General features: G+C 32.8%; 1 protein-coding gene across 8 annotated transcripts in view; it reads right to left on the minus strand.

Annotated features, from left to right (window-relative positions):
• Positions 1 to 16,251, minus strand: part of Pcdh7 (protocadherin 7) — a 389,130-nt gene that overhangs the window by 317,323 nt on the left and 55,556 nt on the right. For 5 of the 8 annotated variants that reach the window (XM_047565815.1, XM_047565812.1, XM_047565811.1 and 2 more), the window contains exon 2: positions 9,268 to 9,327. The exons of the other annotated variants lie outside the window; for them this stretch is intronic. In XM_047565815.1, coding sequence (XP_047421771.1) covers positions 9,268 to 9,327 — 60 coding nt within the window. The remainder of the gene's footprint in view (positions 1 to 9,267; positions 9,328 to 16,251) is intronic. 8 annotated transcript variants of the gene reach the window in all.

Genomic DNA, 16,251 nt, shown 5'->3' on the forward strand with positions numbered 1-16,251 from the left:
GCACTGCCACAAAAATTATTCCCTTAACAAATCAGGGTCTCCACTCCCAAGTCTTTGAAGACCTCTGTTGTCTGATTTCCAGTTCTTCAAAATCAAGCTGAATCTCCTTAAAATGGAATATAATGTCTTATACATTTTTATCTATTTTTCAGTCTCCTTGTATAAAATCCTGCCTTGACACCCACTTGTCCTCTCCTAGATCCCTGACTCTAGTCCTTGTGTATTTATCACGCTTGGACAATGTACATTCATCTTGCCAAAATTGAATTCCTACAATTTTGTAGATCCTGAGTAACAAAGAAGAATGTGCGCATTGACAGAATTCTTATGATTTATGTTATATATGTATATAAACAAGTACATATCACCTTATGTGAGTTATTAATATTTTTGAGGAATGCACTATACATGACATGTAATATAATGCAGCAACTCGATAAATTTTTACAGAGAGACTGATACTTACACATTTTATTAAATGTCCTAGAAAACAGGTGAATTTCCTATTTATAGTATCAAATGTATTCAACCATCCTTCACTGAGCATCTACTATAAGTGAAGAACTCTGCTAAGAACTGAAGAAGAGGAATAGATAAAAATAAATCACACTTGGACCTTCCCAGTGAAGAGATATATTAATGAAATCACACATGTATACACTTACATGCACAAAATATACCATCATTAAAAATAGGAAACTCGGTACCATAAAATCACACAGATAAAGTATCTTAAAACTGAGCACGAACAACTTGATAATTGAAAAAAGCTTAAGAAAAGAATCATTAAAGGTAAGATTTACTCATGTAAAATTGGAAAGACAAATTGCAGGACACAAGAGTATGGGTTAGAATGAGCTGGCAAGAAAGTAGGAAGTCAGTAAGGCCCTGGAAAGCTACCAGACACAACTTTTAGCACTGACTTCATGGAAATGAAGACTAGAATGGACAGATGGAAGCAGGAGATTAGAACAGGAGGAATGGCATTCTAAAGAAAGAAATTTAATTTGTTAGCAATAAGTAAGTAATATTTCTGAAGCAAGTTCTTATGCATTTACAATGAATAAAATAGGCTAGCCTTCCAGTAATATCTGAACTCTTATCTAGAGATATATCTGACTCTAGATAATTTGTCCACAAGCTTTAATATCAGTTCAACAATGCCCTCATGCATAACTGAGATCTGTTTTATTTCATAATCTGGATCAGTTACCGCAGTAGTATGTAGACAGATTTTAATTTTTTTAAACATGTCCTCTCATGAAATAATATCACTAGATGGCACAGTAAATGGAATGATCCTGAATAACAATTATGGGGACATATCAATTCAAATTCAGACTAAACAAGAAGTAATAGCGACTACTGAGGGAGACCATTCAACCACATGGCCATCTACATACAAGTACTCAACTTGAAGCTCCAACTGATGTACACCTTTGAGAAAAGCAAGCTATTTAGGAAAAATTGCAACAAAACAGTTCATGAAAACTGAAATAAAACATTTCTAAACATCATAGTTAAAGAAAATAAAATGATGTCAAAAACGATGCAAGAAGAAACACACAGAAAATGTCATTGTGTTAAAAGTACTTGACAATCTGACAGCTTTGATTAATTAAAATCCCAAATAAAAACAACAAAAAAGAGTGCAGGTGAGAATATGAGCTTACCCAATTCCTTTCCTGAAATCTATTAGAAAATAAATACATAAATAAATAAGGGGGTTTTTTTGAAGTTTATTTTAGTGAACAGTTTCTAAATTCAAGGAGATCTTGGTGTCCCTATGAAAACAATTGAAATATGCATTGGTAATTGGTACTTTTTGGTATATTCTCATTTACAAATATTACCATGTTTGATAAGCACATTCATATGTTCTGAACAATTCCAAAACATACAGTTTCAAAGCCATGCAGAATAGCAAGCTCATTCATTAAGGTGTTAAAGTCTGTGCCAACAAATGATTTTAAAATCAAACTTCGATTCCTGAAAACACAAAGGAAATTAATGTTGTAAAACAAACACAGCTGAACTTCCAATCCCAACCTAGCCCATGACTAGTTCAGGATCATTGGAAAACATAGGTGATTGTTTTTAATATCAGGTAGCACTCACAGGCACCTATCTTATGACAGGCAAGGTTCTGTATTGCATTCAGATCACTTCTGAAACCTTAGCTCAAATAGAATAGGTATGTGTCCTGTGTCACATTTCTGAGCCTTTCCTTAATAACAGTTTATACTTGTAGTTGCTCACTTTATGCCAGACAATGCTGTATTATATATTTACCTACATATAGCATATTCACTGACTCACGTTTCCTAATAATGTGATGCGAGTGTGGCTATGATCTTCATCTGAACACAGGATTGATTAAATAACTAGCCCAGCTAACTGACTGGTCCATAATCTGTGATCTAAACACTTCATACTTTAATTATCGAGATATATGTAGCTTAAAGGTATACTTTATGTGTGTGAGCCTACCTTAAAGTTATATATTTTCATAAGACATTCAAGAGAGAACAAAATAGAGTAATTCAGACTTTCAGTAAACATTTAAATTTTTAAAAATCACTCTCTGATCAGATTGTTGTCAGGTAACATCAGATGAAAAATAAAATTGCAAGTTTTTGCTTGTCTGAATATACAAAACCACCAAACTAAAAGGAAGTGTGGGTGTCAAACCTCCCTGTTCTCTCAGCACAAATGTTTACTGAACGAGTGTTTTATCATCAATTCAAGTTAATCCTTATTCCAGAAAATAGAATTTTCAAGTGAATATATGCCATGGATTAAAAATTTATAATATTTACATACTTTCTATCTCATTTGTCTGAAATCCCTACAAAACAAAAAACAAACCATTTGGTTGTGTTAAACAAAGAAAAGTTCGAGAAGAATAAAAAAATTTTAATGACTTTCTCCTTATAAAGTTTTACATAATGATGAATTTATACTTCCATAGGTACATGATTAATTATCTATAAATGCATGATAACCAAGTGGAATCTAGACATTAACTACCAAGAGAAGCTTGGAACAGTTTTTGAGAGGGAAAGGAGTGGTTTGTGAAGCTACTGCAGTATCCAGACTTAAAGGGATCTGATACCTCATTATACAGTCATAAAACAAGAAGCCAAGAGCTTCTAGTGGTTAAGCAAGCAAGCTTGACTGAATATCAAGATCTTAGTCAGATTCTTTAAGTATTTTACTTCTTCGCATGTATTCAATTGTGAGTGGTGTGGAATAGGGAGAAAAGAAACCTCCAGAAGATACGCTGTGTTTTATTGTTCAATGTTCATAACTGCCATGGCCATTCTTTATGCTACTGCAAAGAAACTTCCATCCCACGTAATAAAGATAAACATGTACAATCTGAATATGTTCTTGCTGGGCCCGCAAGAGGGGATGAGAGAACGCTTTTATGTCATGCACATGATAAATTATTTCTAAGACATACTTTTCTTCCTCAGGCCTGTCCAAAGGCAGAGTTCCATTGTGACTCTCCAGAATGTGGTCCTTTGTAAGAAATTTCAATGGTTCTTAATAGAATCCTATGAATCACATTATATATTCAAAAATATGATTACCCTTATACATATCTTTTATGTTTGCTCCCCAAATGGTAAAAAAGTTTTTTTTTTTTTTTTTTTTTTTAATCTAAGTGAATTCTTTAGGCATTGATGTATGGCCACTTGGAATTTATAAATGCAGTTCATTTCACTCTTTTGCACACATAATTATTTGGTAAGGTTTTAATTTATAGAAGTATTTCATATTAAAATGGCTCTTAAAAATTTTTTCTGGAATCAGGAAAAAATCATATGTAGATTCTTTTGTTCTAAAATAAAACATTATTTTTAATTCCGTTGGTGTATGATGCAGCCTTCAACAATTGTGAATCTTTTATTTTTTCATTGTCTTCATTAAACCTATTGGGAGTACCACAGCTTAGGTCACAACATGAAACATCATGCTAATTAAAGTGCTAATTAACTGGTGTAAGAAATATATTGCATGAAATAGATTGCTGTAATACTTTGTTTTAACTTTTGTGTCATTTCTACTTGGTAACCACTAATTTAGAGTCCTCTAATCATGCTCTTTAATCCAAATGTTAATCTCAGATGACAAGAGCACATGATTACAGAGCCTTAGTGCAAGACAAACTACATTTCTTTTTAGTTGTAAAAATGGGCTACTGAAAGATAAAAGGATCCTTTTTTTTGTAGACTCCTTGGTATTCGTTTGAATACAACCTCTCAAAAGGTAGGACTAATTGGAAATCAGACTCATAAACATTTTCATAAACTCTTCTATTTAAATAGCATGGCATTTATGTGACTATCCATCGTAAGATTTTTATTTATGTGATAAATATGATAGTTTCCTAAATATTGTTAGGGTCTTCCTTAACACAATTTTTAAAATTACATGACTTAACCAACTAAGTTTATACTTTGGGTTCAAAAACCAACGGAAATTTTTATTGAATAAATAGGCAAGGTTTTTATAAAGTCAACCAACAGAAAGTTAATGTAGTCTGACTGTATCCACTTGAAATGTATTATCAGGAGGTAGTCAGTTTCTGATCTTTCTGGAATGCACATACCAAAGGTCTGCTTCTTTCATGAGCCTGACACATATGGGAGGAAAAAAAAAAAAATTCTCCGACCCTCCTTTAACAGCTAGACACACAGGAGGAAGAAAGATTAGAGACCTGGATCCCACTCAGCTCCCACTGAGATAGAATTTTCACTGACACAATTGGGCAGTAGCAATTAGAAAACAGGCTGAGCTGCCCTGATCTCCGAGCTCCAATCTCTTAAAATAGGAAATGTTAATTTTTTTCACCCTAACATCTAAGGATATAGGCTAGGAAGATATTAATTTTTAATCATATTAATTTTAACTCCTCATTAGTAATCCACAAAAAGCAGCATAAGATAGGTTAGGATGGTAAGGTACCATCCATAAAAATAGAGTAGCCAACTCTTTCATTAAAAAAGTAAAGATTATTGAAACTTACAGCCTAATAAAAATCTGAGGTTGACTTTATATGGACAGTTGCTAAACTGTGATATAAACTATCTCATGTTTTCACACAAGTGAGGTTCTGTGCTTTCCAAGGTCACAGAGTCACTTCTGAGGCCTGTATTTTCCTAGGTCACAGTTCTTGATCAATATACTTTATTCAAAAAGTAGTTTCAAATAGGCAAAACTGAGGGTGATGGTTGTTTGTTTTTTTTTTCCCTTCCAAAACAAGTTAACCTACTGCCATGTTTCAAGTGAAATCCACTAACTTTTCAGACAATAAGTATCATCCAATTCAATTCAGCAAGCATTTATTTGATTTATACTTTACATGTTTCAATCATATCATTTAATAAATACTATACATTTGCTATTTAATGACTTTGAAAATAAAGTCCTCCTCATACATAATAGGCACTTATGTTCAAGAATAACAACTGCATATTTGTCCACTGAAGACTATAATCTGCATTATCCTTAATTTTCATGATTATATAATAATTATAACCTTAGTTTTCACTATTTTAAGCTACTATTCATCAGAGGAAAATGTATTTCCTTCTGACTGAATAAAATCGTCTTCAAAAATTGTTCTTTGACATTTTGAAAACTTTCATTATTGACTTGTGAACAGTTTGATTTCAACCTTCACAGTTTCCTCTCACTTGTCTGTACCTGAAAAAAATGATAGCTCATATAGCTTTAAGATTTGAATTATAGTTGACCAGAAACTGATGAATTTCCCTAGAGAACCTGTAATCTGCTCAATTTTGCTGAGTTTTACACCATGACATATGAAGAATACTGGAAACATGGTGTTGCCTTTTCTTGGATGTTTTTATTTTACTTTTTGACAGTGGCATTGGGTCTATTTTGGCCCATGAACATCTTCCAGCAACTACTATTCTCTGTTACTATGTTGATTATAAAAACAATTAGAAAAGTAATGATTGTCAACATTTATTGAGTTCATGTTATGCCATGCACACATTGCCTAGATTAATCTAATTTAATGGTCACCATTAATTTATGAGGTAGACAGTTATCAACTTTTTATCACATAGGAAGACATGTAAAGAGGGAAATAAAATTTCTCCAAAAGCCATTCACTTATAAGTTAATGAATTACATTTCAAACCCAAGCAGCCTGGATTCCAAACACCACACTCTTTTACATTATGGAATTCCATAAATGGCCAGAGATTTGCTTAAATGAAAAAATGATCAATGTGATCAATTCTCTAAATAAGAATTCCTGATGATTATCCATTCCACCTTGTCATTTACAAAAGTAACACTATTTTGCAAGCCAGTGTGCTACAATGAAAAAATATAAATCTCTATATTAATATATAAATATAAAAATGTGATTATATGTTGTATATGTATATACATATGTCTATATATCTAGTTTCTATATAATATCTTTACTTTCACTTTGTTTCCTGTTTCTCTTACCTTCCATGGCTGGAATACTAGCAGGAAAATAAAATAAACTATTTTCTGTGTGAGGCACTTTGTGATAAACATTAATCGTGAAATTATAACAGTTGCAAGACTCCTCTGCCTGTTGCTTCTTCTAAGCAGAGAATTACCATTAGATGAAAGAGCCTACAGCAATAAACATCAGGGGCTAGTGTTTGCTTCTCCTCTGAACTCAACCAGGCTGATCCAAGTCCAGAAATGTCTTTGAAGTCACAGAGACCTTCATGTACTGATCAATCCTTGGGGGGTAAAGAGCAAGAAAAACTGGTTCTCTTACTTTAATATTCTGTCAGGGAGTGCGTTCAACTCAATTCACAACAAAAGGTTTTCTCTTTTACAAACTGAGTGATTTTGTACTTGTGTGCTGCTTGCTTCAATTAACTCAGGGGAACCTATTGATCTCAGAACATGATTATTTATACTGTTGTCTATATTTCTATTAGGTTAAACTATAAGCATAGTAGCAACAACTGAATTCATATTTTCCCTTGGTTTTGAGTCTTGTATTTTGTTTGGGGTCAATTTAAGTGAAAAACAGTATATGGTTCTCTTAATAGCAATGATCAATGTTATCAGTATTATCAGTTTATAATATTTCTAAATTAATAAAACTTTAAAACTTAAGAATTAAAATTATCTGAAAATTGATAGTGTAATTCAAAAGCTCATTTGAGTCCTGAGTACCTGAGAACTCCAAAAATTGATCCCTCAGGCCTTGCTGTTTTGTGGCAGAGCAAAATTTGACATCAAGACTTGTAATTCATTCAGGCATTATTCTTATACTCTTCACAAATATCTCTGTCAAACATTTTATGTTTATCTTTAGTGTCTAAGCTTTTTGTTCTCCAATTGTAAAGATACAGAGAATGTATTTTAAAGACCAGCAATGTGAACATATTTTATGTCCCATTATGTTTTAAGAGACTATTAAAATAGAAAATACAAGCATCTTATAAAGTAGTTTTCTTTTATTGTTTTGGTCACAGAAAAATATTCAGTACAATATAATTATACAGTTTGTAGATTTACAATTTATTATAAGAGCTTAAATAAAGACAAAAATCCCTGTAATTTTATAGATAGGATACCAACTGCAGTTGATTGTCACATAGAAAGAAGAGGTAAAAATTTCAACTATAAAGTTAATCAGCAAGATAAAGACAAATGAATACAAAATACCAGAGAACAATAGTTTCAAAATTATTATGGCACATGGTGACTACAAAAAATATGTCAGTCTGCTGTAAATATTCACTAACTCATCTTTTAACATATCATTTTTTTTGTTATATAATTAATGTTGAAGAATATTTGGGGGAACCATATGTAACTTATTGGTAGGATCAAAAAGTTCTAGTTAGAATATAAATTTTCCCTGCTATCTTCTACAACAATATCTACTATTCATTCACATTCTGTCACGGAGTGAAGCAGGCTTAAGGGTTATAATATGACTTTTCAACTATCTGCAGACTGATTTCACATGAGCCGACTCTCATTACTTTCAGACATTGGTACCATCTTAATTTAAAAGGCTCAATTGCATTAAATATTATATTTAATTGGAGAACTTTTGCAGTTGTCATTCTATTTTAGAATTCCTTCCTTTGTGAATAATAATCTCTAGTAAGAACAGAGATGAAATGGCTTAAGACAGTTTACTCCACCTCTTTACATTCTAGGCAACAAACCAAAGTGCAAATGCTAATCATTAAATTTTACATCCTTCCACTTATACACACACACAAAAATGCATCCACATATGCTCCCACCCATACAAAAATCTGACTTTATGTTTATACAGTATCTTCAATTGAGCAAGTAACTGTAATGCAAAGAGGTACTTCCTGCATGCAATTCATCCTTAATAAAATAAAAAAGGCCCTCCTCTACATACATGAATGCATAGGACCACAAATTTAAAAGGCCAGTTTCCTATTGATATAATGGCCATACATTCCTTAAACACTTCCATGGTTAATCCTAAATTCAATCAGAAGCTGCGTAAAATGTCTGTGAGATATATTGTGCCCTATCTTCTACTTTTATACCATAATAAATTACGTTTCAACAAGTGTCAGAATGCCTAAATTTTATTTCCTCTTGTGTTCTCTAGTTTTCTTACTTTCCCTGATTGGCAGTAGTATTTCTTCTTAGTGCCTCATTAAAGAGCATGGAACAGTCCAGTTTTCTCGGAATTCAGTCCTGAGGTATACATTTCCATTTTCTTTGTTGATCTAGCACAGGTTCAGGTGATTTCTACATAATACATCCATTAGTTCAAGCAAGGCAAATAAAATTACATCTATACTAATCCCCACATTATTAACTATAAACAGGAACAGGGTGCATATCTCCACTCTTTGCTTGAGTCCATTCAAGTGCAAACTGAAGCAAAAGAATTTCCTGTTCTTCTTTTCATACTCCTGAGTATGGTGATACCTGATTCTGTCTCTCCACAGTAATTAATAAGATTGCAAAACCTCTCTCACATCCCTCCTTTAATACCTACTGAGAACTTGATTTTTTTTCACTTGTTGGCAAGTATAGTTTGATTCCTTTATTGTAGAGATCTTATTTTAAAGTCATTTTTGTTTTCTTCAAAATCAGGGCTTCGTTTTAATCAGTTAGTAATCCTGCCCTTTGGGAATTGATTTCTTTGTATACAAGACAAGTCCAGGTCTATTAGGATCCAACATATTGAGTTGGAACATGGCATATATTTCACTTACGAGCACATACATTCATTTTACACGATTCCTCAATGTGGCCATGGGGGTTCGTGGTCTGCACTGTATCCACCTATAAAAAATACAAAAATATATGTCTGCTTTACAGGGATGTGAGTAGGGTTTTGCCAACCTACTTCCAAAGCTTGAACTCATATCTTGACTGATGGTATGTATCCTCTCCTTCTTTAAGATGTATTTGCAATGTCCATGACCTTTTGTCAGAAGTCACAGAGACATAACAGTTCTCACTACAATTAACAACCCTGGGGCATCTAAATCAATACAGCTGACTAATCTCAAGGATGCTATCTCTGAAAAGAAATGTTTGCATGTATAAAGAATAGTAAGTTAATTGTGTTTCAGGGTTCAAGCTTTTCAGGGCTATGAAATGTCAGAGGGAGGGGAAATTAGGAAGGTGTGGGTGTGGGTTTTGTTTATATTATAAACACAAATAAGAACAAAATGATAATTGTATTGTCAATGTTTTTACAATTTGCACACCCCTAAGATTTCAGTGATACGAGCTTGATTTGAATGTTCACACCCGTCAAAGTAGTTTTCTCCTCTCTGAACGAAATCCTTAGATAATTCTCATTCTTCATAGAAATCTGGACAATTTACGTGCTATCTACAAATGGCCTATTAATCTCTGGTCAAGGAAGAATTACTCTTCCCCTCAAAAAATAAAAATATAAAAAATAAAAGGAATGGGAATTGGTTCAGTGGTTAAGCTTCCCTGAGTTCAATCCCCAGTACCAAAATTTTAAAAACAGACTGTAAAAGGGCAATGTTTTCCAGTATTTTATCTAGTTTGCACAAATAAAATGTTCTTCAAGATAGTTTGATGCTAAAGTAAACTTTAAATAGTGTCAAATAATGCTTTGAACTTCTACTTTCAATGCCAAAAACCCAACAAAGCATCATTTTCCAATTTGATGGTGAAATTTAGGTTACTAAAATCTTTAGTAAGCTTGAATATTGCCATAAAGATGGTAAATCATTTTCAGAGATTACACATTACACAGTTCACTACCCAAAATACTTATCTTTAAGAATTAGGATCAGAAAAGAGAAATAATCTGCCTAACTTCTATGGCAATAATGGATCAGCACACAAGTCAAACTTAGTAAAGAAGTAGATGGTTATTTCCCTGGATGTTTGATCAACCTAGTTTTTAGGGTAAATGATATTAAAATAAAGTTAACACCTAACTTTAAAATTAGTTAATTATAGTTAAGAGCACAGAATACTTTGAAAAATGTTCTGACACCTGATTATCTATATTAGCTGTGTAATTTTAAGCCACTTTAAAATATGTCATATTTTAATTAAATTTTATCTATTCCAAGAAATAATTTTTCTTTCTCTAGTACCCTAAATGTTAACATAATTTGTGAGGACAACCTAACCAGTTACATAAGCAGAGCACAAATCTACATGATTTAAATTAAAGGTTTAAGATGAACACAGGTTCTATTATTTTACATAAAGCATACCTTGTACCTTTAATTTCAAAATCCCTCATTACTGAAATTAAATATTGGAAAGTTTCTGATTTTGTGTTTCATTTGCAAAACATAAGGCATGCCCAGACTACACGAGAACTTCCTGTTATGTACTCTTACTATGTGTGACATATTTCTACAACACTTATCAAACACTTAACTGTCTTGAGCAGTTATTCATGTAATTCCTATGCAAGGCTACAAGATGCTCCCTAAGGGCACACATCATGTACACTCTGTTTACTGCTTCCTTCTCAGTAGAAGCACATGCTTAGTCAGTAATAAAAACTGAATTTATGAATGGATGCATACCTGGGAACAGCTAATTAAGTAAATAACATGACTTGTTATATCATAGTATCACATATATGATTCTGAAATTTTGAAATCTTGCAAATCTTTCAAACTGCAGAAAGTGCTCTTTATTTCACTGCATATTATTTTCCTCTTATTTGTTAATTCTTTCTTAAATTTAGTCTGACAAAATGAAATGTTCATTAAGCACTTTTTTATCTTTTCTATAGAGTAGTTATTTTCTTCTTTCCTTAAATAGACAATGTAAAGTTTCCTGCAAAACTTTTAATAAATAAACAAATAAGCAAAATAATTTTAACAAATAAGAAATTAAAGTTCTGAAAATTTTTCCTATTTATTTCCAAAGCCTGACTTATAATTAAGATTTATAAGAATATAATACATCTAAATAACATATTCATCATTCTTCCATGGAGAATAATGAAATTCTCTTATTAAGATGTTATTCAGAGACAACTCTCATTTTGTAAGTTAACTACTTCATATCTTAACTTCTGAAGAGCAGTCTTCTCTTTTTGTGGCTTTTAGGCCTTGATGCACTGAAAAAAAATGCAACTGTGTACTAATATTCTTCACCTGTCACTGAGAAAAATGGAGCCTTTTCTCACCATTAAAGATTAATGTTCAGAAACAAAAGTGCATATTTCAAATCACTTATAGAGTTCACAGACAACTATCTAGGAATCATAGTTCTGAAAACTGTTGTTTGTGAGAGTCAGGGTAGAAATGGATGTTACTGGGATGTGTTTGTTTTGATTTGAATCAGCTAATTAAAATGGCCCTGGAAGCAATTTTCAGATCACTGCCGCTAAGGAGATAGGCTCCAGTAAATCAGACCTGAACAATCTTTCAGTCAGGTCCAATTCAGTTGAAGTTGTTATAGACACAGCCTTTGTCTTCTGCTTTCAACCTTCCTTCTCAATTTGTTCTATCACCACGGCAACAAGTCTCTCTCTCTCTCTCTCTCTCTCTCTCTCTCTCTCTCACACACACACACACACACACACACACACGTCTCTCTCTCTTTCTCTCACACACACACATACAATTCTCACACACACACACACACACACACACACACACACACACACAAGGAAATGTTCCTGGAACACCTCCCAAGCTATCTATATATCTCACTCAGTTCCATTTCCTAACCCAGAGACTGAATTAAGCCAGGAATTTACTTTTTTAAAAATCATCAGTAAAATATTAAACTATAAAAGTTATGTCTTCCCATTTTCTAGTCTTCCCTGACGAAAGTAGCAAGAAGTGCCAGGAGAAGGAAGTTCAGTTTTACAAAGCATGACAATAGTATTCAGATCTAAATATAAGAATATCTGTTACATTCATACATTGAGATAGACCTACTCTCTTCTAAAAAACTTAAAACCATAAACAAAGTAATATATATATTTGAAGGGACACGTATCTCTTTTTCTACTTTGTTAGGTATGTTTTAATGCTTAATGACATTCACCTATGCAATTGGTGTAAATTAGGCAGAAATAGATGTTGAATGTGTCTGCATATAATTGGCAATATATAAAGGGATTCTATGAATATTCATTAATTTTTCCTCGACTGATGTCAAATCTAGGGAAAAGTAAAAGTTAACTAATGAAAAGCACAGTTCATTTCACAACATAGAAAACGAAGGTAATGTCAGTTTCCACTATCTGGAAACAGGATGTTAATATTTATTTTAGAGTATAAATGTGTAACATAGACGCTGAACCAGTACAGAGCTCCTTTTCATCACTGAAAGTTATCTGTTACTTCATTTTAAATACTAGAAAATCATCTGAAATGGAAAATGACATATGATAAATGCAGGTGTTAGGCAAAGGGAGGACTATGAGATAGACAATTCTGGATGGTATATTGGTCTTTTACTTTCTTCTGATTAATATTAATAATATATTAACAACCATAAATTATAAGACTTGTTAATGACTGTAACACCTGTATGGATGTTGATGGGGCTCAGGATACACTGCCTCCCAACGTGGCACCTCCGTCTTTGAAAAAACAGAGGAAACAGGTTGACCACTCTCACCTTCACCTTCCTCTAGCCCTTCTCCCTGTAGCAGGTCATAAGACTGTCATGTGAGGAATCTGTTGTATATATCTGGAGGGAAAGAACATCCTTATCTATGAAAACACAGGAACAAAGAAGAATCTGAACAAACAGGTCTTGTTGGGTTCCTGCGGTGCATGACTATTAGATCTGTCTCCTACGCCAATCACACTTCTCCACCACCATCCAGACCTTAATCCAACCTGCACATAAAAGTATACAAATTTGCCAGTTTCTTTGGGTTTAATTCCTTACAAAAGCTCTGGTGTCACAAAAAACTTACATTGAATAAATTTGTATGCTTTTATCTTCTTATCATATTTTATTATAAGTGATTCAGCCATGAACCTAATAATGGGTGAGGGAAAGGAATCTTTCTTTCCTACAGTGTTTATTTCAAGATCATACTTAACTGTCTAATTTAACCTCACAAAGTCCTTGTGAAGTGGGAATCATAATTTTGCTCATTTTACATTTGAGGGAATTGAAGCTCAAAGAGCTTAATCTTCTTACATAACATCATGCAGATAAGTGGTAAAATCAGGGCCCCAAACCAAGACTTTTGGCTCCTAATCAAATATTTTTTAGACTACACTATGTTTGCTCATAAATTATTTTTTTAAATATGGCTTTAAATCTTTTAAAAATAGACAGCTAGGTTATAATTTTAAATTTCTCCATTTTTAACATGGTTTAGGAAATGATAAGCAAACCTAAGCAAGTTTCCTAAACTATTATAAATGAATGTACTGAGCTCACTTCTGGAAGCCTGTGCATTTTTCTTACTCAATCAAAATTATTTAAACTTATAAATTCACAAATTCTATCATCATTATTTAAACTGACATAAATATAAGAAATAACTTAGACATAGTTGAACATTATCTAAATTGCCAAAAAAGGAAGAGAATAAATAGGACTAATTCTATTCAATCAAAGAAAGGGAAATGTATACCCACTTACATGTATACACACACACACACACACACACACACACACACACACACACAGAGGCTATTCATTAACACGGTTTCAATGACACTCTTAAGGAATAGAAACTCTTTACATTGGTAAATAACCACTGAATTGCCCAGGAAAGGAAAGGGGATAAATAATATTATACCAATTCCTCATCACAGGTTCTTTAACCTGACTTCAGAGTATGAATGATTTGGGGTCTAACAAAAGAATGTCTTCGGTTGTATAGCCAAGCAATCAATATTATTGATTGGTTACCTGTTAGAATCATAGAATTCAGTGTTAGAAAGAATGCCAAAGGTTATAGAGTCCAATCATGTCCAAGGCATGGAAGGAAATACAGAGCAACCCAAGAGATAGAGTCTGTCTTGAGAAAAATTTTATTTGATTTTTTAAGAAATATACAAATACATATCTATAAATGAATTCAAAACTCAGAGCGTAAAAGAAAACCAAGTAGGCAAAGCTATGGAAGAATCATGAGATCCAAATAGGGAGAGAAGACAGGTGAAAGTAGGAGGAAGAGTGTTCCCTGACTCATGAACCTAGAGTTGAGTCTTAGAAGATGGCTAAGGCAGAGATCCATGGAAAGGAAGGGAAATAACATTCCAAGAAGAGACATATTGTGAGTTGGAGAAGAGGGGAAGTGGTAAGACAGTGAGAGGAGTCCATCTCCCTCTTCAGCAGGTGATTTCCTGTCAACTGTCCTGAGACTACTTTTGTAGTTAGAATTCACATATAATAGGAACTAGGGAAACTGGGAAAGCAAACAAAACAGCCCTCTTCTGAGCATCCTCAATTACAAATACATAGGTAAATCAAGTCGCTACCTGTCAAAAGATGGAACAATGTAACTTAAAAAAAAGTTTGCTATGAGAAAACTATTGTAATGAGATATTTGTAGATTGTGACTCTATAGTACCCTGTTCTTAGATCTTAAATCATTTATATCACAGTTCACTATTTTATTTCATTCTAGTTTTTATTTTAAATACCTATTTCAAAGAAACACTTTTTTCTGAATTAAGGAGGGATGAAGAATAACCAAATATTGCTATGCACTATTATAAATAAACATAGTAGCATGGATCCCAGCTTTCTAGTTCCTGTTAAAATTGGCCAAAATTGAGCATTAATGCATTCTATTCTTAAAATTCATAATGAAAATTTATAATGATGGAAATGTAAACTATTATCATTATTCTCTTCAGACTATAACATTGGCCACCTTTGAAAGCAAAAGTAGTACTGGTTAGTATTCATGTGCCAAAGCAATAAGCAATCTGAGAGAAACGGACTAGATGTTAATGAGAAGATGAAGTGAATAGCAAGCTCAGCTGTCCTTAAATGCCACTGAAATTGCAATCATGTGCCTGAAAAATTGAGAGCTACTTGGGGGAACCTTGAACACCCACAGAGGGGACTAAAAAGCAGAAAGTGTTTCCAGGTGATGAATAAAACCACCAAGAGTTTGATCTGCTAACAAACAAATAAAGTAAATGTCCAAGGAATTAATTGAGACTTGAAAATGTAAATGTGAGACTGAACAAAAAAAAGCAAAACTTACCAACCAGCTTCCTGTGTATAAAGATATGCTAAAAAATGTGAGAATTGGCACAGTGATTATGTGGTTCCTTTGGTTGATAATAGATGAATTTGTAAGTTGAATATAATTCTCTTTTAATACAATTTGTGGTTTACCAACTTCAAAAATCTATGCTTTGTGGCTATCAGAAATATCTAGAAATTTTTTCATGAATACTTTCAAAAATACTGACATTGATTTAAAAATTGATATGAATGTATTTAAATATTGATTTTAGTACACAGAGAGACATTGCATTAATAACTAATGTAGAAATGCAATCTCAGAGATAAAGGCCATCTGTATTCTTCCTCTACTACATTATACATTTTACCAGTGACAACTTCTGATGTCCAGAAAGGTGACAGGACATGTTCAATAAAACACTACTGACCTAGGATTAAAACTAAACATCCTCTCTTCCAAGTCAATACTTTATTTCCATTTATGTTATGAAATTACATCTCAGAATAGTTTAAGATTTTGAAATGAGATTCTGTAAATAAAGGTTAAGTATCTCTAATTCCATACAC

Source organism: Sciurus carolinensis, chromosome 10, assembly GCF_902686445.1.
Source record: "Sciurus carolinensis chromosome 10, mSciCar1.2, whole genome shotgun sequence".
Classification (NCBI taxonomy): Eukaryota; Metazoa; Chordata; class Mammalia; order Rodentia; family Sciuridae; genus Sciurus; species Sciurus carolinensis.